The sequence below is a fragment of the Centroberyx gerrardi genome, chromosome 20 (genome assembly GCF_048128805.1).
Source record: "Centroberyx gerrardi isolate f3 chromosome 20, fCenGer3.hap1.cur.20231027, whole genome shotgun sequence".
Classification (NCBI taxonomy): Eukaryota; Metazoa; Chordata; class Actinopteri; order Beryciformes; family Berycidae; genus Centroberyx; species Centroberyx gerrardi.
In genome coordinates, this window is record NC_136016.1 from 3258743 (window position 1) to 3285895 (window position 27153).

Below are 27153 nucleotides of genomic sequence, written 5' to 3' on the forward strand. Positions count from 1 at the left end.
TCTCTCTCTCCCTCTCTCTCTCTCTCTGGCAGACGTTGTTCCTTGAAGAAAACATACACACACAAACAGGGATGTAAAGGGATAAACCCACCTAAACTCAGCTTACCCACTTTTTGCAGAATAGGGTTTACTCACTTTCTTGACGTAAATCTTTTAAGTAAATTCACGGGAAACATCTTAGTAAGAGGCATCAAACTGATCTGAGTTGTATAAATAGATGGTCTTTTAAGGGGAAAAAAAACATGAATTAATCATAAATAGCTTACACATTTTTGTTTACACCATATCACTGCGTGCACACGCGCATACATGTATGCACACACACATATTGATATTTACGGTAGGCTCAGGCTGAAAGAATCAACCAACGCTTCAGAAAAATCCAGAGAAATATGAGGTGTTGAAAGGAAACCCTAAACCTAAACCTAACCCTAAACATATCCCTAACCCTAACCCTGACCCAACAAGGTTTAACCCCGATAAGGCAAATATAAAAACCATTACCCAAACCTAAAATGTATGGCAATAAAACTAGGGCTTTTCCCCCTACACCACAAATGTCTACATGGTCTGAAAATCCATCCAGATAGTCAATCAGTTGATGAGGTGGACACACATAATCTTGCTGTGTGATGCGATGTGTTCTTACATATGTGTACACCTAATTTTGTGGTGTTGCAGCCTAAATTTAAACCAGATTCTATTTATTTTTTTGTCGACACAAAATATCTCAGACTGGGTCTTTCTCAATATGCGTTCTTGTGTCTTCAATGATGTGTTTGACATAATATCTAATGGCTGAAGTATGATTCCAAAACAAAGAATGCTGAGGACAGAGGACGGACAAAGACTCTGGAAGCGGACTTGCCAACCAAGGATGCATCAGATAGTGACTTGGCTGACAAGTGCGAATGGGAAGCCCCAAGATTCATTGCAAGAACGTCCAAACAGCGCTATAATCTGTAGGTGATTATCAAATTGAAGAACTCCAAGTCGATACTTGTGTCCTGGAGAGAACGAACTTCTCAAGAATGCGAGAACAGAGAGCACGTCTTTCCAGTCTGAGATGAGCTGTGTGCTTGATGTCATTTGATCAGTTAATTTGATCAGCTGTTCATTTTCCAGTTCTTTCAACCAGCTCTTTCTCAATCTGCGCTCTTGTGTGTTCTTATGTCCTCCATGACGCATTTGACATAATATCTAATGGCAGAGGTCTGATTCCAATGCCCCTATTTGGCCTCTTTAGAACTGTTAGTTGCCTCATGTTGTTTTAAAGGATAAGTTTGGTGACTTTGGACCTATATATAATTTGTCTCTTACATACCTGTTGTACTTGGACCCACAGAGAATATTGACTCCTGAGTCAGCTGTCGGTTTAAACAGTGAGCTCTGTTGCCTCTTGCTGCTAACAATGAGTCCAAATGGAGTTTGTCAAAATATCTCCAAAAAAGCCAGTCTGTGAAAACAATATGGCATCCAAGAGACATATTTCTATCCCGGAAAGCAGCAGCACCGCACCATTGCCACTCAATGGATAGTCTTCTACCAAACTCTACTGTTTACAATGTGACCTGACCATCACTCCGCCAGTAACGCACACCCCACAGCAGTTTGTGCTGCGGCAGAGAAAAATAGTTCTGTGATTTCCTGATTAGTGAAAGTGTGCGTAATGGTGGAATTTTGTCATGTTTACTCTCAACTCCTCCGTGGTGCAGCAAGAGGCAATGGAGCTCACTGTTTCGACTGACAGCTGACTCTGGAGTCAATATTGTCTGTGGGTCCAAGTACTACAGGTATGTAAGAGACAAATTATATATAGGTCCAAAATCGCCGAACCTATCCTTTAAAAGCTCACATGCCGCATTTACGACACATTTACCATTGTATCCTTGCATAACTCAGCCATGAAAACTGGAATAGCATCAATAACAGCTGTTCTTCCCCTGCCAGCACAATGTGTAACCCATTACCTCACTAAGCCTCTTGTAACAAATACCCAGATTCCTGCTGGAAATAACTTAAACAAACCAAAACGGACAATCTTGCATATTACTGCGGCAACCAGATGTTTGTCTTTATGAGTTTGGCTGAGAGAACAGAACTCAACACCTGTCCTGTTTGGTTGTTCTTGGCGGTGGAATGTGGGGATACACAAGACATAAAGAGTTCAGAAGTGATTACACTTCATCACAAACACTTATCACCAGTGTTGTGTACAAAAGAGCCTGTGATCTGATACGTAAGGTGGGGACTCAAGTCATATGACTTGGACTCGAGTCACAGTTTTAATTGCTTGAGAATTGACTTGATGCATGAAGAGAAGACTTGAGACATGACTTGACTTGGGTTCTGCTGACTTGGGACTTGACTTTGACTTGTACTTTGATGACTTGAAAAGGTTTCTAAAGTCTTGACTAAGAGTTTGTGTAAATGACTTAGATTGAAATTCTGTTTTCTGAATTTGTATGGAATGATTGAATTTATTGAAGTTGAAACTGATTATAGAAATCAAACTCATGATGCTCTGTTAAAGGAAACTATGTTATTGTCATAATCAATATAGTTTATACTTAACCAATATAATCAAGGAGAATGTTATGCATAATCTATACTTAAAGGGTAACTTCGGTATTTTTCAACCTGGACCCTATTTTCTCATCTTTTTGTGTCTAAGTGACTAAAGGGGACAACAATTTTTGAAATTGGTCCAGTATTGAGCGAGATCGCTTCAGCCGGCAGCCGCGAAACGGGCTGCAATGTAATCCGACGGGGCAAATCACACCGTCAATGTAGGTCCACTAAAAGTGCTTGTTTTTGCCACTGACAGGCTCAGATTGTTATTATAAGTGTCTGACAACATTATGGAAAGGACCCTACAGAGAAATGAAACGTTTTTCTTTACCTTTCGCTTGATCCGGTCTGTGTGTAACCAAGTCTCGCTCAAGTCTCGCGAGAGTTGAGTTGTTGCAGGAAGTTACACACAATACTGGACCAATTTCAGAAATTGTTGTCCCCATTAGTTACTTAGACACAAAAAGTTGGGAAAATAGGGTCCAGGTTGAAAAATACCAAAGTTACCCTTTAATGAAGGAACATATATTCACACACTCCTTTGATCAGACAGCACACATAAATGTACTATGCACAGTAAGCAGAGAAAGAAAGAGAGGCCTTCTGTACCAGCCCATGCCAGCATGCTTATTAAAAACCAGAAAGATTAATGGGATTGTTATTTCTAAAAAAGAGGGGCTATAGTCAATTATTGTGTGCAGAAAAGCACTCTTTTTGGGTACGGACTGGTACAGGAATTTGAGAGGACGACTCCTAGTTTCAGCCGAAAGTACAGAACTTCAGGTGTTTTCCTTTAATTAGTAGCTGGAATTATGTATTGACCATATTCAAAGGGTAAGACCAATTAGTGAATCATATGAGGTAATGTTTGGAAGTAGATCATCTTTCTAGGTGGAGCATGATGTGAAGGGGGTCAGAAGGTAGAAAAAGAACCTGAAGAGGTGAATCCTTTGTCAGACCCTTCAGATTTCAGTTGTATTATGTACTCTGTTATATGAAGAATAAAGCCAAAGAAAAAGAGTCAGAGTTTGTCTCATTCGTTTTGTGTCCAGCTCCTCGAACCTGAAGTGGAAGAAGGATTCTAGTTTTTATCCTATTAAAACCATATTGCATTGAAATGTTTTCTCTATGATATTAATTGATACTGAACTGGATTTGTTCTGACTTGACTTGGTGTTCTACATTTAGACTTGGGACTTGACATTAATGGCATGGACTTGACTTGGACTTGACTTGGTAATCTACATTTAGACTTGGGACTTGACTTGACTTTCATCTTCTAGTTTTTATCATTATAATAGGGAGAGTAAAGATCAAGCAAACATCTATTTGGAAGCCAAATCTAAAAAATAAATCACAGCAGAGGAGAATTCAGCACCAATGTTCCCTCTAAGCTGATAATTTGGTGACCTACATTTAATAATTTATCACATTGACCAAGTAATATCTTGTCAGTCTTCAGTCATTGCTCTACATTGATAGAAATTATGTCAATATAACCAGGAGGTTATAACGGTAAATGATATTGGATGCAGGGACTTTGCCATAGCTTAGTTTATTGAATTGACGCCTCTGTTATTGACTGAAGAGAGACTTGTTTGGTCACATTACAATGGATAAATGATAAAATATTTCAGTTTGTGGGTGAGAAAAGATGTAAAGAGGTGCTGAATGTAGTATTATTGATTGCAGATGATTGTTGGGCTTCCTCTCAGAAACACACAATGCATTGCAACATAGGCCGCTTCATCATTTCAAGTACTGCAGATCTTGAAAGCCTTTTTATGCCTGGAGCATTAACAGAATCAGTCATGCACCACTTCAAAAAGTTTGAATTTGATTGAGCGGAACCACAGAGCCATAAAAAAGAGAATAACAGCTCTGTCTATTATATGGGGTGAAGTCGGTGAAAATAAACTCTTTCTCTTTTAGAAACTGTGTGTGTGTTTGTGTGTGTGTGTGTGTGTGTACACACTGTAAGCTTGACTTGACTTACTAAAGGACAAATCCACTTGTCCTTATAGTGTTAGATCTCATCAATTTGTGATGTTCAATGCATTCTGGGAGTTACTTTGTGTTGTAATTTACTCTTTTGGTCAACCCACTTTCCCTCAACCTGCCTTGTCTACTTCTAATTCCGTTAGTGATTTCCTACATTTCCCAGAATGCCTTGTGAACTTGTTGCATTCAGCTGTGTGTTTTACATGTAGGTGGAGAGAGCAATAGTGACAGTAAGATTTTCCAAATGAGAAAAAGTGAGAGTCACGCCCTTTACTCCATACCCAACATGTCTTGTGGTTGCATTGCATTCTGGTCTATTGAGGCTCCTGTGGGTGGAGAAATTGGTCTCTCTCTTCTTCCACGATGGATTTCTCCCTGTATGATTGTTGAACGTCTCTTGGTGCAAAATGGCGGCTCTAGAAAGAAGCCCTCACTCTTTCATTCTGAGGGACTGACACCAAAACCTGACGTTTACTGCTGACGTTTTAGATAGCTGAAAATATTTCTGCTATCTGCTAACTCCATTGTAGCTGCAGTAGAAAAATCTTGATGTGACATCATTTGGCCTGTTATCCATGGGAATAAGAAAAATACACTAAACAACAAAATTGGCCTTATGATGTGCGCAGACAGAAAAATTACCCCTCCATGGCACAATGAATCAAAGAGCCCAAGAAATCCCAATCAACAGTTTGAATTGAATTTTCAGTTTCCCATTTGGCTGTGTAAGTATGATTATACAGAATTCACTCATAGCAGTATGTAGGATTTAGATGCAGGCTTGAGAATGTTATATATAAAAAGAAATCTCTAATAATTCCAAATGTAGTTTTCTCATGCTCATCATGAAAAGTTCACTTATTATAGTAAATTTTGGATTCTTGGGTTTAACATTGCTGATATTTTGCACAAACTGTGTCAATATACCATGGTCCATGATAAAATCTTAGAATGAAAAAATGATAAACTCATACATGTTGGAATGCAAATGACATATGCATATTTTTCAGAACATCGTTTGACACGCTGTGATTAATCGACGTGTCGGAGCGTGAAGGATTTTGTTCTGTCAGCATCCTGACTTCTTGGCCGGTTTCCATACCTGGAAATTAAAACGTCACTCTGTGTTGAAAAACCAGGCCCCATTATTATTATTATTATTGAGGTGCTCCATCAAACGCTTTGGCAACCCAAGGACGAGCGGTGATTAGGACACAAGGGGGAAATTTGACTTGGTCAAATGCGGTCGAGGGCAGATGAAAACTTTCTTTTGACACTTTGTTCAAACCAACTGTTGAATGTTCCCTTGCAAAAAAGTCATGTGAAAACCCACAAGCACATGTGCTTTTTGGACACGTTGGTTTTCATATGTGAACGTGTTTTTTTCACATTGCATCCTGACATCACATGTGACATTTTTACTTCAGATGTGAAAATTTCAATTCATAGGTGTAAAGTGTTTTTTTTCCACATGTGAATTTTTTTTTTCATATGTTCACCTGCCTTTATGACAATATTTGTTTCACATGTGAAAACTTAATTTCATATGCAAAGGGACAATTCAGGTGCAAATGTCATTTTCACAAAAGGGAAATTTCACATATATGAAAACCAACATGTGTCCAAAAAGCACATGTGCTTTGAATTCACATGTGGGTTTTCACATGTGACCTTTTAGTAAGATAGAGACAAAGCTACTGTCGCTCTATTCTCTCTCTCTCTCTCTCTCCCTCCCTCACACACACACCACTCATCTGTTCCTTCTCTGTCTTTTTTGTTATTTTTCTCCTTTTATCCCTGTGGGCTTGCGCTGCCGGCTCCTCCTCCCTCCTTGCAACCATTCAACCTTGCTTCTCTCTCTCTCCAACTCTCTCTCCCTCTCTCCTCCCTTTTCCTCCTCCCCCTCTCCACTCCCTCCACTTGTTTGGAGGAGCAGGACTCTCCCCCCCACCCCCCCACACACCCCCCGGCAGACACTGTTGTATGCTCTGGGCTCGAGGAGAAGGAGGAGAATGACCTGAGGAGGGAGAGAGCAGGACGACAAAAACAAAAAAGAGCAAGGACTGGAAAATCTCCATCAGAGAAAGTGAAAGAATCAACCCAGCCGCCCGGACGTTTCCACTTGCCAGAGGGGAAAGACTGGACCGATAACAGTAAAAAGTAAGCGTCCTCTTGTTTGCAAAGTGCCTCTTGTAGGGCAAAGAGACAAACATCAGTGCTGGTTTGTGTATATATGACTGTAAATATATTGAGGCTACTGAATGAGACGGGATCCAGTCATGTTGTGCTACCAGGTTCTTCTTGCTGCTGCTGTTCACTGGCATTCATAAGCGTCTGGCATTCATACACACACACACACACACACACACACAAATATTGAGATTCACATGCACTAATTTCCACTCAGGCTCATGCACACACAGCTTCTGCAGCTCTGGGACAAAAAACATTCCCAGATGTGAGACCCCGAATGCCCTCGGCTTCCCCTCCGCGGGACGATTGCTTTGAGAGACAACACGACCCAAAGCACCTGACCGCTTTTGGCGAAGCGGCGGACGGTTTTGATACAGCAGCAAGCAGAACCAAGCGGCGAAGTTCTAACAGCTGGCCACCGCTCCTCACTGAGAGCCGATCATTCCATTCTGCCTGACAACAGGCGTTACGGGACGCGTGTCATCAGCTTTTTATTTGCTGTTGTTGTGGAGCCGGTAGATAATGAGTGTTTTTGCTTTGTGGGATGACAGCATGGCTTTACCTCACCTCACCCCTTGTACCTGTTCACCAGTACCAGAATGTCAGGGACCCCAAATCAGTCCCTCCAGGAATTTGGGATTTTGACATCGCAACAATTCTCGCAATCTCAACCCAATCCCAGTTATACTTGTGGGCAATTTTGCGAAATTAGCGCAAAATTTCTGGCTGAAAAGGCCAAAACAACAGAGTGCTTGTGATTCTACATCTGGCCAATCATTGCACTTTTTTGCATAAAATGGTCCAATCAAACTATACATCAACAAGCAATGTCTAAAGAGTTGTAGTTCCAGTTTTATTTTCCCTCCAGGTGGAAGACATAGAGTAACTTTGTTTTTCATTTGAACCTTAATCTAGTTTCCCTTCATCCTGAGCCTTTAGTTTGCATAGTGTTGATAAGAAGAAGACGTATAGTCTACCTCAAATATTTTATTTTCGTTGATTTATTGTTGAACTTTAGAACTGTCTATGCTGTAGTAGAGGAGATACTTGAATAGACACTTGAATAATGATATTTTGATCATCTATTTGGAGTGGCAGAATGGGAGGAGCGTCTCTGAGAAAGAGAAGAGAAATCCAGGAGAGGAATTCTTTGGGCATGCCATCACAAAACCCAACTGAGATCCGACTAAGGTATCCTGTTTGGGCTCTGGCATGAGAGAAAGAGACAGAGAGAGAGAGAGAGAGATAGAGGGAGAGAGAGAGAGAGAGAGAGAGAGAAGATTGGAGCTGCAACTGACGGTTACATTACCGGTGGAACAAATTCAAACTTGACTAATAATTACGTAACATAGCCATGCTGTTATGTTATGGTTTCCACGTCTGGGTCTTGGGTCTTTACTTTACGACCTGGACCTTCTACTGTAAGTTGTTTTTACCTCTTGCCCTCATGCAGTATTAATGGACATTTGTGTAATTGGCTGGCCTCAGGCAACAGGTGCAAAACTGCGTCTGTGTGTGTGTGAGAGAGATTAATGTGACTGTAGGTGATGACTAGCTCCTCAGGTGACACCGTTTAACAGCATCACAGACAAGTGGCGGCTGAGTTTTTTGGACCGGTGCCACCTTAGAGACAGCTCCTCAGATAAAGAGCAACCTCTAGTACATGGAGGAGCGTTAAAGGAGAAATCCACCCGAAAACAAAAACAGCTATCGGCAATGTAGCTTTCATTTCTGGGCCCATGTTGTTGTTTGGTGGTGTGTTTTTCTTATTCCTGTGGATAACTGGCCACATATAGACAACTTGACGTCACGTCCAGATATTTCCAGTGCAGCTGATATCAGAAAATGTTTCAGGATCTAAAACATCAGCGGTAAACGTCAGGTTTTGGTGTCAGTCCCTCAGAATCAAAGAGCGAGGGCTTCTTTCTAGAGCCGCCATTTTGCACCAAGAGACGTTCAACAATCATACAGGGAGAAATCCATCGTAGAAGAGGAGAGAGACTAATTTCTCCACCGACAGTATAGCCTCAATAGACCAGAATGCAATGCAGCCACAAGACATGTTGTGTTTTGAGTAAGGGGTGACGGTCACTTTTTATCGAATGGAAATCTCTTGCTCCACTATCGCTATCGCTCTCTCCACCTACATGTGTAATCCACAGCTGAATGCAACGAGTTTACGCCCCTTCTCTGGGGGTTGTCAAAAGGCATTCTGGGAAATGTAGGAAATCAGCAGATGTAGACGCGGCAGGTGGAGGGAAAGTGGATACACCAAAAAAGTTAATTATAACACTTAAAAAATAACTGCTGGAACTTGTAATAATAAGTATCCGAGGGTGGATTTTACCTTTAACAGAATATTCCTGTCCACCTGTGGTGTCCCGTCCACCTCAATAGGTTACTTTTAATACAAGGAAAAGATGATGATGATGATGAAAATGATGATCCCTATAATAATAGTAGATATTACTTACTGCCATGTTTTTTGTTGACTTAAAAATGTAGTTTACGCAGATGGTGAAGGCGGTAGGGTGTTTCCAATTTGTTTAATATGGGAGTAAGCCAGTTGTTGAAGAATTTAGTATAAACTGATTAATAAAGCAAGTAATCAATAATTCAAGGAGAGGTGTGTGTCTTCTTTCCAAAAAGGTAAACAAGTTGCATAAGGATTCAGTACTTTTCCACTCTGCAAACAGATACTAAAGAAAGAATGATACATGTGTCAACCCAAAACCAGGTTAAGAACTGAATTCTCCCTACATGTACATATGGCCAATATCTTCAACCTTCCTATGTTTTGTCTGACCAAAACAAAAGAGAGGCTTGTTGGCACTGGTATATATTATTGAACACTCGCTAAGTAAACCCTATACAGACTCTTGTTGCATTCAGGTTCCCTCCATACGTTCAGCCCTGCCTTTTGTCCCGCCTGCCGTCGCATATTTGTGTTTAAGGAGGGACACTTTTTCTCATGGATACATCTGCAACAGACAAGTTATTACCTGACTTACTTAACTTCCAAATGAGTTACCTGAATGAATATCGCCTTTAGGCTTGGAGGAATTTATAATGTAATAGCTGCAGAAAATGTAATAAAATCTCCCTCTGTATGTAGTCAAAGCTGTTAAGGTAATAAATTGCTGAATAATAACATCTTCAGAAAGTGTGCAACGTTTTTTATATATCTAGATCTTGGTTTGTTATAACAAGAATTTGAAGAGCTGTTGAAGTTGATGTTGAACTATGCATGTCTGAACTGACTGGTAAGCTTTAGGCGGATGACGCTGTTGGATTAATCTCATGTGCTTGAGCCTGTGGTGGCCTACAGATGGCGCTGATTGGCCACTTGGGCATTAAAGGATAAGTTCGGTGATTTTGGACCTAGGTACTACAGGTATGTAAGAGACAAATTATATATAGGTCCAAAATCGCCAAACTTATTCTTTAAACACTATGAGTGAGATAGCACTGCGTAGTGCTAGACAGTAGATGGATATGCAAGTATACACAGCGGAATCACTGTCACAGTGTATTAAGATGGTAATGTTTATCAATTGATTGTAGAACGGCTTTCAATACTTAGTTTGCTGTGTTTATATGCATGCTTTCATGACAGAGTTATCTTTATTCCTTGTATTTGATGTTTGTAAGGAATCATGGGCAGTGTTAAGTAGAGAAGCTCTTTGGGATTGGCTACTTATGGTCCCATTCCTAAATTGCATCAAAACAGGTCGAGATGGCTAGAAAAGCTGCTTATCACCAATCACGTGCTTGTTTGTTTGATACCGTATTTCCTCTAATAGTGGCCTGTAGTCAATTAAAAGCCGGGTCTCTGATAATGGCCAGGGCCGTGGTCGACACGAACAAATAAAGGCCGGCCTCAAATACAGGCCGGGGGAAAAAACAAAGGAAACAAGACTAGGTCAAAACCTAGTATATGGCTGGACCATGTCCGTCTCCTCTCTCCGCCGCTGTCCTCTCCACCGCGCCCACGGCCCGCATTGATCCTCCCGATCCAAGCCCCGGACCCCCGCCGAAATCTCGGCCGGATCACCGGGAACACATCGGCGCCCAGGTTCAGTTAGCTTCAGTTAGCTTCAGCTTACATGCAAACAACGGTGGATACCGGTAAACTCCTGGTGCCTGTTTGTAACTGTAGTTTGCAGTAACGTACAAGTGCCACAAGATGGCTCGGCCGGCGGAAGTCTCTGGAGCATGCCGTCGTCGATTAACGTAATTATCGTAATGCGTTGCAGTAACAAAAAAACGTCTACCTAACGTACCCCAACAGAAGCAGATCAGAAAACAAGGAGGCTTCGTACTAAAATATAAGCAAATATACTTACCAAACAGAGGGAATTAGAAATAAAGGCCTGTCTCTAATATAAGCCTGCTTCCAATAAAGACCCTCTGCAGTTGAGGTAAATAAAGGCCCGGGCCAATATTAGAGGAAATACGGTATCTGTGTTATTTTGAAGTGTGTTAAACCACTGGAATATAGAGTAAAGGCCCTGTTTCCAGCAGACATGTGTACTGGGCTGCAGCAGAACCCAGTGACCCACAGGCCTGTTAACCAGTGGGAGGAACTGGGGCGTGAAGTGGGACGTCTGGCCTGGATGAAGGGCATGAGCACAAACACACACACATAGACACACACACACACACACACACACACACACACACACACACACACACAGCTAAGACAAATGTGGGGTTGGAGCCTCGCAGATCTTCACCATGACACCTGGCATTGTTTTAGAGAGTGCCCTAAGCTCAGTGGCTCCTATGGTCACACACACACATATACAGAAATATGTGTTTGATGCATAAGCAGAGACACACTTTAGCACGTGTAGGCATGCAGGTACCCAAGTATACATGCATGACTGCACACATGCATACACACACCCACACACAAGTTTCCATGCTAGTCAAGTCTCAGCATGCGCTCTTGAAGCAGCGGGAGAGCAGATCTTTTATTGGGCGATGCGGGTCCACCGCTGTGCGATGCTATTGGGTTTCATTAGGTGGGCTGGACCACAGAGACTCTCTGGTTCAAAGCCAGCTGCTTCTGAGCTTTGCAGTGAATGTATAGTCATCAGTGTTGGTCTAGCCATTTCAATCCATGGAATTGAACACTTATTTCTGTATCGGGCTCTGTCGGTTCAGATTTCTTCTATTGTGGCTTTGATGCAGGACCAAAGAGAGCAACCTTGGTTTTCGAAACTATCTAGGGAGCTGAAGGAAGATGCAAATTGCCTTAGGTGGATCTCGGAGCAATAAGGATTGAGAGCCACTGGAATATTGGTTTTGGGACTAGTCCACATCTAAAAGTGTGTGGGGAAGTCAAAACAAAAACCCCATCTGTATTGCTAAGAAAAGTGGGATTTGGCGGGAATTCAGGCCAGCTTTGGTTTCTGAGGCTGGGCTGGCAGGAGCTTTATCTCAATGACAAACACAGGCAGCTGGACTCAAGGTCTCAGGCTGCGTATCAGTAGGGTTAGACTGATACATTGGTTTGGTGATATCAGCCTTTCATTCAAAAATCAGATATTACCCAGTCAATGCCGTCCATCAACAATATAATGGGGGTTCTTCCAGAGAAATCATTCGGTATGGTGTGGGAGGATTTTACTCAACAGTCTGTAAAACCTGCAGTGAAACCTGCCTCACTCTGTCTTCAGGAGCTGCTAGTCCACCTAAAACTATTTCATTAGTATGAGTTTCAATGGAGAGTTTTAGTCTCCCATGATGGTCTAAATGCTGTTTCAGGGGCTTTTCAGACACTTTGGATTTATTGGCATGAAAACAATCAAATTTAAAGATACTGAATATTGGCACAAATACGGTCTAACAGCAGCTTCAATCCAAAATACCGATATCGTCTTTCAACAACCAACACCAGTATAACCCTAGTCAGAATGTATCTCCACTTTTGTCCCACTTTTCTCCTATTGTCTTCTGATTGCATATTTAAGACGTGGGATGAATCGACCACAGAACTTGAATGGATAGGTCCTTCCACTGTTTAATTTGGCTAATTCTGCATAAAATGGCGACTATGGAATTTTAAAGGTTAGTGATGGTGACAACGCAAGTTTAGGCATTAAGGCCGTAAAATTTGCCACACTTGCTTGAGAACTGTGTAGATGAGTCTGTTACACAGCAAACTGTCAAAACTCCACTGAAAGATGCTGTTTGCACCGAGGCTAACGTAGCTTTATCAAAGATTGTGCTTCTCTCGCTAGCTCCTCTCGTCAAAATCAGCCCCTTAAATGCTATAAACTAACGTAGATTAGCCTACCTTTAGTGGAGAAGAAAAGTTAGCATTTGCTAACTTCAAACAGCTAATGGACATCGTTTGAAACAGATTAACTCAACTATAACCACTTCTACTAACTGTGCACAGGTGTCCAAACTTTTTACCTAAAAGAGCTCCACCTAGTGGAGGCATGAGTGACAACTTAATTCAGCTGCAATGCCGGTTTGACACTGCTTTGGTTCTTGCTGCAAAACCTCTCACCTCAGCGACTTGCCGTAAGTCGGTTTATACAGAAACTAGCCCAACGGTTCCCAGAAAAATGTCTGCCGCTCCAACCATCCAGGAACATTGATTTGAATGGAAAACACCGCTCTATCCATTCAAGTTCTGCTACTCTCTCCTACCCGACTCCACTTACTGTCCAGATAGACATGGCAAAATCAAGGTCTGATTGATTGTGTCCTGTGAGAGTAAAGGCCAACCTCTGCTCCAGCTGCTGGTTGTATAATGGCCGTGGTTTGAGGAGAGGACATGAGAACCGGTCCGTCAAGGCCGACTCCCAGGCTTTGTTGTCTCAGGCCCCGACTCTGACCTGCTATCTGATACCACCTCCTCACATGTTTTAGCACCGGAAGAAGCACTGGATGTGTGGGCGACTGCTGGTGCACCACATTCCCTGGAGGATAACACAAGCACACACACACACACACACATGTAAATACACACACAAATGCAGACACGCACATAATCATGAAAAACATCTATGCGTGCTCACTTACAGCCACAGAAACAGTGTGCTGGTTCCTCAGACTGCAGGGAGAGAAGTTACACACACACACACACACACACACACATGCACACACACACACAAGATTATGCAACAGGTTTACAGCAGGGCCAGGGACCATTTCCTTCTGTTCCCTAAACTGTTTTTTGTCAAGAATGACGTAGTGCTGCAGTTCAAATAAACCTCAGGGTTATTACAGTTTTCTGTTTTTCATTAACTTTTATTTCAATATGGTTTTCAATTTTTTTTACTGCAATTTCAGTTTAGCTGTTGTTATTTTTCAGCGTGGGATTTGTAGCTTTAGTTTAGTTTTAGTACAAATGTTTAGTTTTTGTTTGGTTTTTATATAGTTTCAGTCTGAAACTACTTTAGTATTTTTGGTTGAGGGGGTATTTTCAAGGGTAAATAATATTCGCAACAGGTATTATGTAATACAATCAATAAATCAAGAATTCTTTTCAAAATGTATGTACATTCATTTTTCAACACATCCAAGGTAGTTTTAGTTCAGTTTTAGTTTTATCACAAAGTTTAGTTTTTATTTTTATTTCATTTAACGACAGGGTTTTTTAACACCTAGTTTTCCTCTTAGTTTTAGTTTATAATAACCTTGTACAGTAAACTGCAGGGGATTTGGATGGGTGTAAAAGCACGTTTATGTATGTGTGCATATGCTTTTGTGTGTTTTGCGTTGTGTGCTTCAGTGGAAGCTGTGAAAATTCACAGAAACAAAGTACTGCAGATACTGAGAGCTACACAACAAAATACACAGCAGCCCACACTGTACCACTCACAGTTAGAATAATAGCACATTGAAGTAGACAGACAAACCACAAAATCAAACTGACAGCAACAGTTTATTTTTGTTGCTTAATATAGAACCAGTGGATGGTGAATCCAGTTAATGTCAGTCTACCCTCCTTTTTATATGTGGAATAGGGTTTACCACCTTTTTAGAATTACATAAATCTTTCTGATGTTTATTCATAATATATATCACCCTATTAAACTGATGTAAGTTATTTGAAGATAGGGTTGGATAAGGCTGGATTTTAATATAAAAATCGTTGCCTAGTGCATCTTTAAGGAGAAAAAACCCCATAAATTAATGCTTTTCTGAAAATATAATTGATTTGTGTTTACACTGGTGGCTGTTTGCCCTATGATGACCACTGACTGGAGGCCAATGTATACAACTGAAGTTCCTCTTTTCAAGTGTTTGTTCTCTTTTGTGTACCATTTTAGTGAGGCAATGATGGACTACACTGTTAGTTATTCTAGTTTGTGTGTGTGTGTGTATGTGCATACATGTGCTTTTCAGTGTGTTCACACGTGATTAACCGTAGCGTAAACTAACCTCTGGTCTTGAGGTCCGCAGGAAGTATAGAAAGAGTCAATGGACGCGTATCTGAGGTGGGATCGTAAACATGCTCAAACAAAATAGGAAGAACTCCAAAAGGACATGACAATTTTGGGGGGAAAAAAAGATAAGGCATGTTTTGCCGTGTCGGTAAACATCCATGGTCTCTTGTTTTTTTCACATGATGGGGAAGAAAATGGGACGTTTCAAATTATATAAGGAACAAACAGTTTAAAACCTGCTAGCAAACACATCTGGAAGGTACTGCAGACTGTTTGGAGAACGCTTTACTGGGAAGACAATGTTTGGCATTGTGTATACAAGGTGTGACCAAGTCAACTTTGCTCGAGTCCCAAGTCAGTCTCAAGTCAAGTCCCAAGTCTAAATGTAGATTACCAAGTCAAGTCCAAGTCAAGTCCATGTCATTAATGTGAAGTCTCAAGTCTAAATGTAGAACAGCAAGTCAAGTCAGAACAAATCAAGAGTCCAGTATCAATTTAATATCTTAAAGAAAACTAAATATCTAGGACTTTTCAATGCAATATGGTTTTAATAGGATAAAAACTTGGTAAGAGCATCATGAGTTTGATTTCTATAATCAATTTCAACTTCAATAAATTCAATCATTCCAGAGAAATTCAGAAAACAGAATTTAAATTCAGTCGTCTGCTGGAACAAATCTCATCAATCTAAGTCATATACACGAACACAAGATCTTTTGTCGAGACTTTAGAAACCTTTTCAAGTCATCAAAGTACAAGTCAAGTCCCAAGTCACCAGAACCCAAGTCAAGACACACCTAACACACACATATATCTTCGAAAATAATCCTTTATCTAACAACTAGGCTCCAGTTTGGTCACGAGGGACAAGACAACACGTCAACTGAAGGATTAAGTTTGAAAGGTGGAATAAAGGCAGAGTCTTTGTTGGTTGAACATTGGGCAGGCACGCTGTCTTCAAAGCCAAAAATGCTTGACTTCATTGACTTCGCCTGTTATCCCATCTACAGATTAGAGCTGGTGTGTGTGTGTGTGTGTGTGTGTGTGTGTGTGTGTGTGTGTGTGTGTGTGTGTGTGTGTGTGTTTGCGGGGCAGTACCCATCTGGATGCGACTCTATCTCTTCATGTAGTAAGAGGCGAAGTTCAAAGGCTTCTGGGTTCACGCCGGAAACTTTAATCCCTGGTTAATCTCACGCACACACTCCGATCCGACCTCTGATCCTAATCTCTGCTTTATACACACAGGGCCGCTGTCCACACACACATACACGGGGGTGGACAAAATAACACGGAACCTGAACTTTGAAGTGACTAAATCACAGCTACAAAGGCAGCGACGCACATGCCGGTCATGTTAAGCAGAACGCCAATTAGCAGCATGTGTCAGCTTTAAAAGTGGTTTGACAATCACCACTTTTATATCGCTGTTGTTGGGGGGGGGGGGGGGGGGGGCGGGTGGTGTCTTCAGTTGTCAGTAGTTTTGAAAAGGTTTCATCAGCCCAAGTGTTGTAGGATTTTCTCAATCCATAGAGGAGTATGGAATCCTCAAGTGAAGTTAAACCATGAAAATCAGTTAGAGAGCGACGATATGAGCGTCTCCGTTCATTTCAATTAATTTTCAATGAGAGCTGTCTGGACAGGACAGATGACGCTCCGTCTGTCAGATTTCCATTTGTTTTGACAGACAGAAAGTTCAACCCAGTTGAACTTTTTCTGGATGGATGGATTCGTCAGCCAATCAGAGGCGTCCTACGTTTGTTTTGGAAAACGAGCGGTGAACACAGAGACGACGGTCCGACCAAAACAAAGATAAAACAGAGAAAGTCTGGTGTAACATTTGGATGACTGGAGGTTTTCCAGCTCAGTTTCAGAATCAGACACAAAAACTGCAAAAGTATTTAATGTGGCAAGTAGAACAGTATATACACATATACTGTATACTCACACGCACAAGCTATATAAACCATGTATTACCTTTGATTCTCTCTCATTTCTCTTACCCATCCAACTTACTTGAACAAGTTGTCACTTTAACAGTTTATATTTTAAACTTGTTATGTTGGTTAACATGTTAAAATTCAAGTTTTAAAGGGAAGGTTCAGCGATTTTATAAGCCAACCCTATTAATCACTAATCAAGCTCCCTCTTAGAATGAGCCGAAAGTTTTTACATTAGCACTTGCGTTTCTGTAAAGTCAGCAACCGCCTCCTATTATCATTTGTTAGCATTGCTAGCACAAGTCAATGGGGTATGAAACCAAACCTCTTAAAATCACTTTCTATAGCTCCATATACTTCCATAGCTGTAGTAATAGTAAGAATATGTAATAGAACTTGCAAATGGGATTTTGAAAGCAATGGTTTCATACCCTACTGACTTGCACTAGCATTGCTAACAAATGCTAACAGGAGGCTGGTGCTGATTTCTCAGAGACAAAAACTCTGATGTAAAAATGTTTTGAATGATGTTAGTGATAAAATAGGATATGCCTCTAAAATCACTGAACCTTCCCTTTAATGGTTGATCTGCTTCTCTGTGTCACTCTATTGGTTCACATTGTAGATTTTTTTCCAGTTTGTTTTTTCCATATATGTCAGTGGATGGAGAATTTACTACTACCTCTCCACAAACCAAGGCCTTTCTTTCTTTAATGGAAGCTGAATGACTTGTTTTTCACCCAGTGAAGCTCTTCAGACTTCAAAGGGAAAAGCCATTTCCCCTGCTGGAGATGCTGCTGAAGAATAGAAAGATAGAAAAGAAAGAAAAAACTCAAGCAGAGGCCATGATGAGCCGTGGGTAATGATGGTTAACATGCACCAGCTATTACCCAGAGGATGACTGGAGAGAGCGAGAGAGAGAGAGAGAGAGGGGGAAGGAAAGAAACAAAGGTGGAGATAAGGGGGAAAGAAAGGAAGAAAGAAGCAGAGAAAGAAGGGGAAGACAAAAGGAGGAAGCAAGAAAGAAGGGAAAAGAAAGAAACAAGGAGAAAAAGAAAGGACCAGGTGATGGCAGTGGAGAGAGAAAGCGGTAAGAAAGGTAGAAGGAAAGAGGGAAACTCAAAGGAAGGTAGAAAGGAAGGAAGGAACCAAGGGCAGAAAGGCAGCAAGAAGGGGAAAAAGAAAGGAGGAAAGAAAGAGGAAAGAAAGAATGGAATAAAAGAAAGGAGGAAAGGGGGGGAGAGGAAAAAAGAAAGAAATATTGAAGAGGAAGAGGAGAGAAAGAAAGAAAGAACAGGGTAAAGAAAGGAGGAAAGAAGGGGAGAAAAAAGAATGGGAGAAAGCAAGTAAGCAGGAAAGAAAGAAAGAAAGAAAGAAAGAAAGAAAGAAAGAAAGAAAGAAAGAAAGGGGAAAGAAAGATGGAAAGAGATGGAAAAAAGAGGGAAAGAACAAGGGAGAACAAAAGAAAGAAAGAAAGAATGATGATGATACCATAACTTCAGTATCGTCAGGGGTAAACATTGTCCTACTGGAATTGATTCTAAACAGAGGAATGTAGCTTCTTCCATGGTTTTCCTCTGACGTTTTTATGATGTCATCAACGAACAACGGTGGTGCTAATGGTGCATTCCATTGGAAGTCGGAAGTCGATAGTTCTGAGTTGGAATTACTGACTTCCGATCTAAATGCATTCCAGTGCATCTGCTCGGGAAACATGGACGCAACAGCCTTTGCCCACTAATGTTAACGTTAGCTATCTGACGGTAGCAGACTAGTTTGTACAGCAAAGACTTCTATCCAGTAACGAAGCACAAGTCAACTGAATTAGGTTACAAATGGAAACTGCAAAGTTGTTGCAACATGTTTTCATAACCCAAAAACTAGGCTACATATCAAGTAAAATCAAGTTTTATTAAGTAGCATACAAATTGTTGCTGTGACGGCAGGTGTGTTTATGTCGGAGAACTTGGGCAGAATGAATCTTTCCGACTGGGAATTCCGACTTGAACGACCGTTCTGTTGCACTTTTCCGTGTCGGAAGTCGTTTTTCCTCAGAGTTCTGAGTACAATGGAATGCAGCATAACAAGAGTTACAGCACAATTCAGGAAGTGATCTCCATTACCATAGAAACCACCTGTGCGTACTGGTGGGTACGCCGAATTAGATGTTACACTTAGAACTTAGAAAGACAATGAAGGAAGGAAGGAAGGAAGAGGGAAAGGAAATAAGGAAGGAATGAAGGAAGAGGGAAAGGAAGGAAGGAATGAAGGAAGGGGAAAGGAAGGAAGGAATGAAGGAAGGAAGAGGGAAAAAGACAGGAAGGAAGGAAGAGGGGAAGGAAGAGGAAAAGAAAAGAGGAAGGAAGGAAGGAAGAAAGAGGGAAAGGAAGGAAGGAAGCAAGGAGAGAGAAAGAAAGAACAAAAGTACAAGAGAAAGGAAGAAATTAAGAAAGAGATAGAAAGAAAAGGAAGGAAGGAAGAGGGCAAAGGAAATAAAAAAGGAATGAAGGAAGAGGGAAAGGAAGGAAGAAAGGAAGGAAGGAAGCAAGGAGGAGAGAGAAAGAAAAGGAAGGAATGAGTGAAAGAGCAAAAGAAAGAAAAGAGAGAGCAAAAGTAAGAGGGAAAGGAAGAAATTAAGAAACAGATAGAAAGAAAAGGGTAAAGGAAGGAAGGAAGGAGGATTATCATCTGTTTGAACTAGAGCAAAACAATCTGAGCTGTTTTAAAGACAAAAAGAGGGAAAGTGGAGGGGAAAGAAAGTAAGAAAGAGGGAAAGTAAGAAACAAAGAAGGAGAAGAAAGGGAGGATTATCATCTGGTCTCCGCTGCTTTAATGAGCTGCTTCAGATCAGGGCCATGTGGTCCAGAAACAGAAGACCTCTCCTCATTACAGTGGCAGCTCCTTTGATAAACAGAGCCGGCTTCCTGTCTGTCAAATTACACAGGAAGTCATTATGTTGAGTGGGCTGAACAATTTCTGTGCATATGCAACAGTTTTATTCCCCATTTTAGCTGGGGTTGAATGGATGAAGTTCTACTTGGAGGAATTGTACTCAAAAGCCTCTGAAACAGCATTTAGACCATCATGGGACACTAAAACTCTCCACTGAAACCCAGGATAATCTTCATTATAGTACAAATTGATCCATACTTGTGTGGAATCTGATCAAAATGTGTAATTAGAATCAGTTCAGGTTAAGGGCTTCCCATAGACAACCATACAATACACAATATCGGCCCCATATATCTGCAAAATGATGCCATCAGGTAAACCCTAGAACTGACTTCAACATGCTTTCTCCAGGTATAGACATTACCCATCTTGTAGTCCTTCTCATCTCTTCTGAATTTTTGCAGCTTCTCTTGTTTAAAGGTCCCATATTCTCTACTTTCCAGAGTTTTATTTTCTGTCTTGAGGTCCATTCAAAGCTGTGTGTGTGGTGTCATATACCAAAAACAATCTCAATCCATTTTCACATGTTCATTTTCCAGCATCTCTCTGAGCCTTACCAAGAACAGGCTGTTTCTGTCGCTGTGTCTTTAAGGCTCATTAATATTAACGACCCTCTGTTCTGATTGGCTAACCGTTTCAAGAGTGAAACGTGAGACACTGCGGCCCGGCAGCTACAGGTAGGGAAAACTCTCCGGTAATAAACAATGACAACCGCTCAACCGCTTTGAAAAAAACACTTTGTTAGTCTATTATTTCTTACAAAAATGATGAGCGAACCTTTGTGACGCCACAAAGTTACGGAAGTCCAAACAGCTTGTTTAGAGGCTCGGTTAGGCTAGGATTTAGTTTGTGACCGTGTGTTTTGATACTTTCACCATGTTTAGATAGCACATCCAACTCCTTTATAATCAAAGAGGCAAGGGAAATCCTGTTTTACCTTTATGAAACCTTTATGTTTCAGAGTGTACTGGTGAATATCCTCTTTCAGCTTTAGCTCTAATTGAGTTTGGTTAGCATGTTCTTGATTACTGGCAATACTTTTCTTCAGATCTTCTTCTTCAGCTTCCTCTATAAGTAGCAGCATCGGGTCAAAGGGACATTTATTGAGGATAGCTTCCCATTTTTCCAGATCTGTTTTGTCTCTTCCCCCATTAGCAGGAAATCTTCTCAATCTCAGTCCTCTCGGGATGAGGCCTCTTCTCCCGTAATCTGAGAGTGTAACTGTAAAGATGCAGTTATGTGTCTTTTATCATTAGGTTCTTCAGGTCTAGAAAGGTGTTTTCAATATCTGTCTCAGGAGGGTCCGTGGAGGTCCTTTCCTCTTAACAGAGAGGTTGTACTGATGATCCCCTGGCCATCTTCTTGAGTGTAGGAAAAGCTGGTTGACGTCATGGTGTATGACAAAAATAGTTTCCAAAATGCAGATATGTATCTGCGGAGCTTCTCCTTCAAAGCACAATCCTAGTGCGGAGCATAGAATAAAGGAAGATAGGACTGGAGAGCTTCTTGAAACTACCAACTGTATCAAGCAAGAAGGTGCTCTTTGGCAGAGGATATATATGTTAGCCAGGAGGACATGAGAAACCAATGAAAAAAATTAAAATGCCTTTATTGCATTGGCAAGTTCTAAAAACTGAACATGGTTAAAAAACTAGCTCTGACGCATTTCGGCATCTTGCCTTCTTCTGGGTGCTTACACAAAACTCAATGGTAAAAGAATACATAAAGGAAAGACAAAGATGAAACTGGTGTTCTCATTTAGCGATCTATGCCAACCAGACAATTGGAGTACAGGCAGCCACTTCCCTAAAGTGAACAGGCAGGAACAACAGGAGGCAGCGTCAACTGAAAAACCATATCAATTCAAAGTGAACAACATATTCAAATATACAGGTTACATAGACACTCATCTTCAACATGCTTTTGTACCATCAGCTGCATTCTTGAGTAAGAAGTTGGTAACCTCTAATTTGTCAGCCGTTAATATTAACAAATGCAATCGCTGATAAAGGGAATCTGCAAAGATGTTTTACTTTTTGTCCAAGATGTTATGGACATGTTCAACTCCGAATACTCAAGACATCTAAATCAGATTATTTTATGGTGCGTTCACACCCAGCATGTTCTGAGTGGTTTATCTCAACTCTGGAGCGTTTCCTCCTTTAGTTCGGTTTGTTTGGTCAGGTGAGAACAATGACATTTGAACTCAGGTGGCATCAAATAACGGAGTCTCAGTCCTTTAACAAGTTTGTTAGGAGTGAGAACATAATCCAACCAACTATGGGCAAACACCCCAAAACTCAAAAAAAACAAAATGAACTGAGCAAACTTGGAGTCAAGATGAGGTGAAATGCCTCCTTAACGTGCCGAGGAGCACATTTTCCAACTTCTTGAAATAACACACATGAATACTGAAGAGCGCAGACAAGTTCATCATGCTTAGGAACTGGAATCAGATTTGTTTAGACTCTGCCTCGCTGCTACTTGTGGGTCCATGTGTCTTTTGTTTACAAGCCCTAGTTTGCTTGTAATTGGGCAGTGTGAACCTAAATGAGCCAAATACAAAAATGCAACAAAGTCAACTTTTCCATTCTGGTTTAGACCAAAGAAAACCAACTGTAGGTGTGATCACATCCTTAAATACAATATCGACTATCCCCTTATTGTGATTCATAGTCTTTGACAGAAAGGTTAGTGTGCTTGGAACCTCAACAGAGAGTCTAAACTTTTAGAACACTTTTATACTAATTAGAAGCTTGTGAGAAATGATATTTTCTGCCCAAATAAAATGTGTCACATAACTGCTCCAAGATGAAAACAACTATTTACAGGGCTCGCAATCCACAAACACATTATATTGGGCCAAGTTATTGTGGGCCGCATATACCACATCCCCCTGTGAGAGTGCTGCGGTGCAATCATCATAGGGAGCATTCTTTCAATTCAGTATAGGAATGTGAAAATGTATCATGCTGTTCTAATTACAGTAATTCAGCATTGGCTGCAGTAAAACGATGTGATGTATTACTTCTGCTCAAACTGATTTGGGTTGTTTTCTAAAATTTCAACATGGTAGAGCCTACTGAGTGTTTTTCTTTACATTTATTACACACACACACACACACACACACACACACACACACAGCATTTTTCCCTTGTCTTGTGTTTTAGTAGCTTGTGTTTCTGGATCATTTTAGATGACTGCGCCCTGTGTGTGGGCCCTGCTGCTCCTATGGGCCTGTCCAGCTGAACCCTACCGGACCCCCTACGACCAGAGACAAGACCCGGAGCCCGACCGGGACCGGATTGACCCCAGGGAATACCATCGAGATGCCAGGTAGCCCTTTTCACCCAGCCAGCCTCCTCCATGCATTTGATGTTCCATCTATTAGAGGTGCAGGGGACACAATTCAAAAAGTCATTCTTATTTTTCTTAAAACTAGTGAAAAATTATGTCAAGGAGGTGAGGTCATTTCACATTTCCAGTGCAGTTCACGTTTTTTTGGTGTCAATATCTTGAACCAAGGGAAGAACCAAGGGAGATCACTACACTAGTATCAAAAAATGACACTTATTCAAAAAAATTCTCCAAACAATTCAATTTCATTTTTGGGTGAACTATTCCTTTAACAGCCGCCCCAAAGCCATATCAGCTCTATGAGTGGACAAACAACTCTCCAATCAACACTTATTAACACTGGAAAATTTGTTGTGTTATGATGTAAATTCATAGTATACATCATAGTAAGTAGTATCAAACTGATGGAAATTATAATGGAATAGGGTCTTTTAAGGAAAAAAGAACATTCAACCTATTGGCAGAAAATTATCTTTTACTACTGAACGACTTGTTAAGATGGACATTTATGGCAGTATTGAAGTTATAATTCAATAATAATAAGATAGAAGCCTGCAGTTTGTTCAGGTATACGCCTCTACAGGTATTATAGTTGTGAATACCATTTATGTGTGTGTTGTGTGTGTGTGCAGCCACAGGGAGGTGAGGGAGTGTCGACGATGCTGCGACCCAGGAGAGGAGCCTCCCCCTCAGTATGCCAGCCAGCACAACCCCCCGCAGTACCAGGTCGCACCACAGATCAACATCACTATACTCAAAGGTAAGGTCAAGTGCATGCACACACAGCACATACACACACACACACACACACACACACACACACACACACACACATACAGTAGGGTTGGACTGATATGGTTTTTCGAAAGCTGATACTGGTATTTTTGGATTGAAGCTGCCGATAGTCAATATCTTTAAATTTAACCATTTTTATTCCAAAAAATCTCAAGTATTAAGTGTTTCCTCCAGAATTGTATTCTTGTCAGGGTGGAAAAGCCTCTGAAATAGCATGTATACCATCATGGGACACTAAAACTCTCCACTGAAACCCAGGATCATAATAAGAATAAGAAGAAAAACATATTCATACATACTTGTGTGGTCAAAATGTCACATTAGAAACAGTTCAGGTTAAGGTCTCCCCATAAGAAACCAGTGTGTATTGATCAATTATACAATAAATATGTAAACAAACAAAACCAAACAAACCATAAACAAACCATATCCAATCATATCCATCATATCAGAGGGGGGCGACACTGACTGGACCAGATTGGATTTTTAATAAAAAGCAAATATCAGAAACACACACACACACACACACACGCACACACACACATATGCACATACAAACAAACACATTCATGCTCCTCTGTGAGGTTCAGGCTGAGGCCATCTGAAGCCATTTGAGGTGAGGTTTGGAGATTCTTCCAGCTCTCTACTGCTCCTTAGGGAGTGAGGATGATTGGAAGGCTTTCATAACTCATAGAAGAACCAATAACAGCTGTGAAAGTCTGGGTTGGATGGTAAACATGAAGGGGATCATTTGAGGCATGTGGCTTTCCATAGCATTCATATTGTAGCTGTGTCGCAACCAGTGTTACAGTACTACTATTACTTTTCCAGTAACAAGTAGTGTAAAACTAGATCCAACCACCATCCTCTGAATTGTTTTCATCATTATTAGCTCATGTCAAGTCAACTTTGCTCGAGTCCCAAGTCAGTCTCAAGTCTTGAGGCACAAGTCTCAAGTCAAGTCCCAAGTCTAAATGTACAAATGTACAAGTCAAGTCCAAGTCAAGTCAAGTCAGAACAAATCAAGAGTCCAGTATCAATTTAATATCTTAAAGAAAACGAAATATCTAGGACTTTTCAATGCAATATGGTTTTAATAGGATAAAAACTTGGTAAGAGCATCATGAGTTTGATTTCTAGAATCAGTTTCAACTTCAATAAATTCAATCATTCCAGAGAAATTCAGAAAACAGAGTTTAAATTCAGTCGTCTGCTGGAACAAATCTCGTCACTTTCAATCTAAGTCATTTACACAAACACAAGATCTCAAGTCAAGACTTTAGAAACCTTTTCAAGTCAAAGTCAAGTCCCAAGTCAGGAGAACCCAAGTCAAGTCTCAAGTCTTCTCTTCATGCATCAAGTCAAGTCTCAAACAATTCAAACTGTGACTCGAGTCTGACTTGAGTTCAAGTCATGTGACTCGAGTCCCCACCTCTAATTATTAGTCATCGTCCTCTCACACTGAGTTGCTTAGATGAGAAATGGTACAAAAGTTGTACCCAACATTGGTCCCAACCACACCATTGGTCTTGCCAAACCAGCCACAAAGTCGACTAACAGAGGCTTACTTGTGACTGAAGTTAGAGCAGTGATGATGTACACTATGAATTTACCTTGTAAAGATTCATGTCAGCCTAAAAAGCTGGGTAAACTCTATTTTGCAAATTAAAAGGTTGGTAAACTGAGTTTAAATCCCTGAACATGACTCTTCCTGCATCTCTTAGGTGAGAAGGGTGACAGCGGCGATCGAGGACCCTACGGTAAGTCAGGCAAGGCTGGCCAGATGGGTCTCCAGGGTGCGACCGGCATTAAGGGCACCAAGGGCAGCATGGGCCCCCCCGGCGAACCCTGCAAGTCCTACTTCGCGGCCTTCTCCGTGGGCCGCAAGAAGGCTCTGCACTCCAACGACTACTACCAGACCCTGGTGTTTGACACAGAGCTGGTCAACCTCTACGGCCACTTCAACATGTTCACCGGCAAGTTCTACTGCTACGTGCCGGGCATCTACTACTTCAGCCTGAACGTGCACACGTGGAACCAGAAGGAGACGTACCTGCACGTGATGCACAATGAGCGCGAAGTGGTGATCCTGTACGCCCAGCCCAGCGACCGCTCCATCATGCAGAGCCAGAGCCTGATGCTGGAGCTGGAGAGAGACGACCAGGTGTGGGTCCGGCTCTTCAAAGGCGAGAGGGAGAACGCCATCTTCAGCGACGACTTTGACACCTACATCACGTTTAATGGACACCTGATCAAGCCCAAGAATGAGCTGTAGGTAGGGAGGTGGGACAATGTGTGAAGAAGGTGGATGTACGGACAGAAAAGTGGCATAGAGGTGCCTCAGTGTACAGCGTGGTAACCTGATCAATGTTGGTATGAAATATCATGTCATGTAGACGATGGTGTAGTAGACTGTTGCAACACATGCGCCTGATCTTGGTCAAATAGTATTTGTAATCCCAGTAACTTTACTTAAAGGAAAAATCTCCCATCAGATACTCTTACACTGTTTGATATCATCAATTTGTGATGTTCAATGCATTCCAGGAGTTATTTTGTGATGACGTGTTGTAATCTATTGAGGCTACTGTTGGTGGAGAAATTGGTCTCCCTCCTCTTCTACGATGGATTCTCCCTGTATGATTGTTGAACGTCTCTTGGTGCAAAATGGCGGCTCTAGAAAGAAGCCCTCGCTCTTTGATTCTGAGGGACTGACACCAAAACCTGACGTTTACCGCTGATGTTTTAGAAAAACAGCTGAAACATTTTCTGCTATCAAACTCATTGTAGCTGCTGGAAATATCTGGAGGTGACAACACGTTGTCTACGTTTGGCCAATTATCCACAAGAATAAGAGAAATACACCAAATTAAATTTGCCCAATGTAAAATACTGTTCCCCACGCAACAGCTAACGCTATGTCAATTATATTTGG

At 41.2% G+C, this 27153-nt stretch overlaps 2 protein-coding genes across 2 annotated transcripts in view; both read left to right on the forward strand.

Moving 5' to 3' along the window:
- Nucleotides 1-27153, forward strand: part of slc16a3b (solute carrier family 16 member 3b) — an 82974-nt gene that overhangs the window by 28923 nt on the left and 26898 nt on the right. The gene's annotated exons all lie outside the window — the stretch shown is intronic.
- Nucleotides 6718-26780, forward strand: c1qtnf1 (C1q and TNF related 1). Its single transcript, XM_071924678.2, has 4 exons — nucleotides 6718-6732; nucleotides 23263-23402; nucleotides 24056-24183; nucleotides 25943-26780. Exons 2-4 carry the CDS (start codon nucleotides 23263-23265, stop codon nucleotides 26491-26493), a joined length of 819 nt encoding a protein of 272 aa, XP_071780779.1. The 5' UTR covers nucleotides 6718-6732; the 3' UTR covers nucleotides 26494-26780.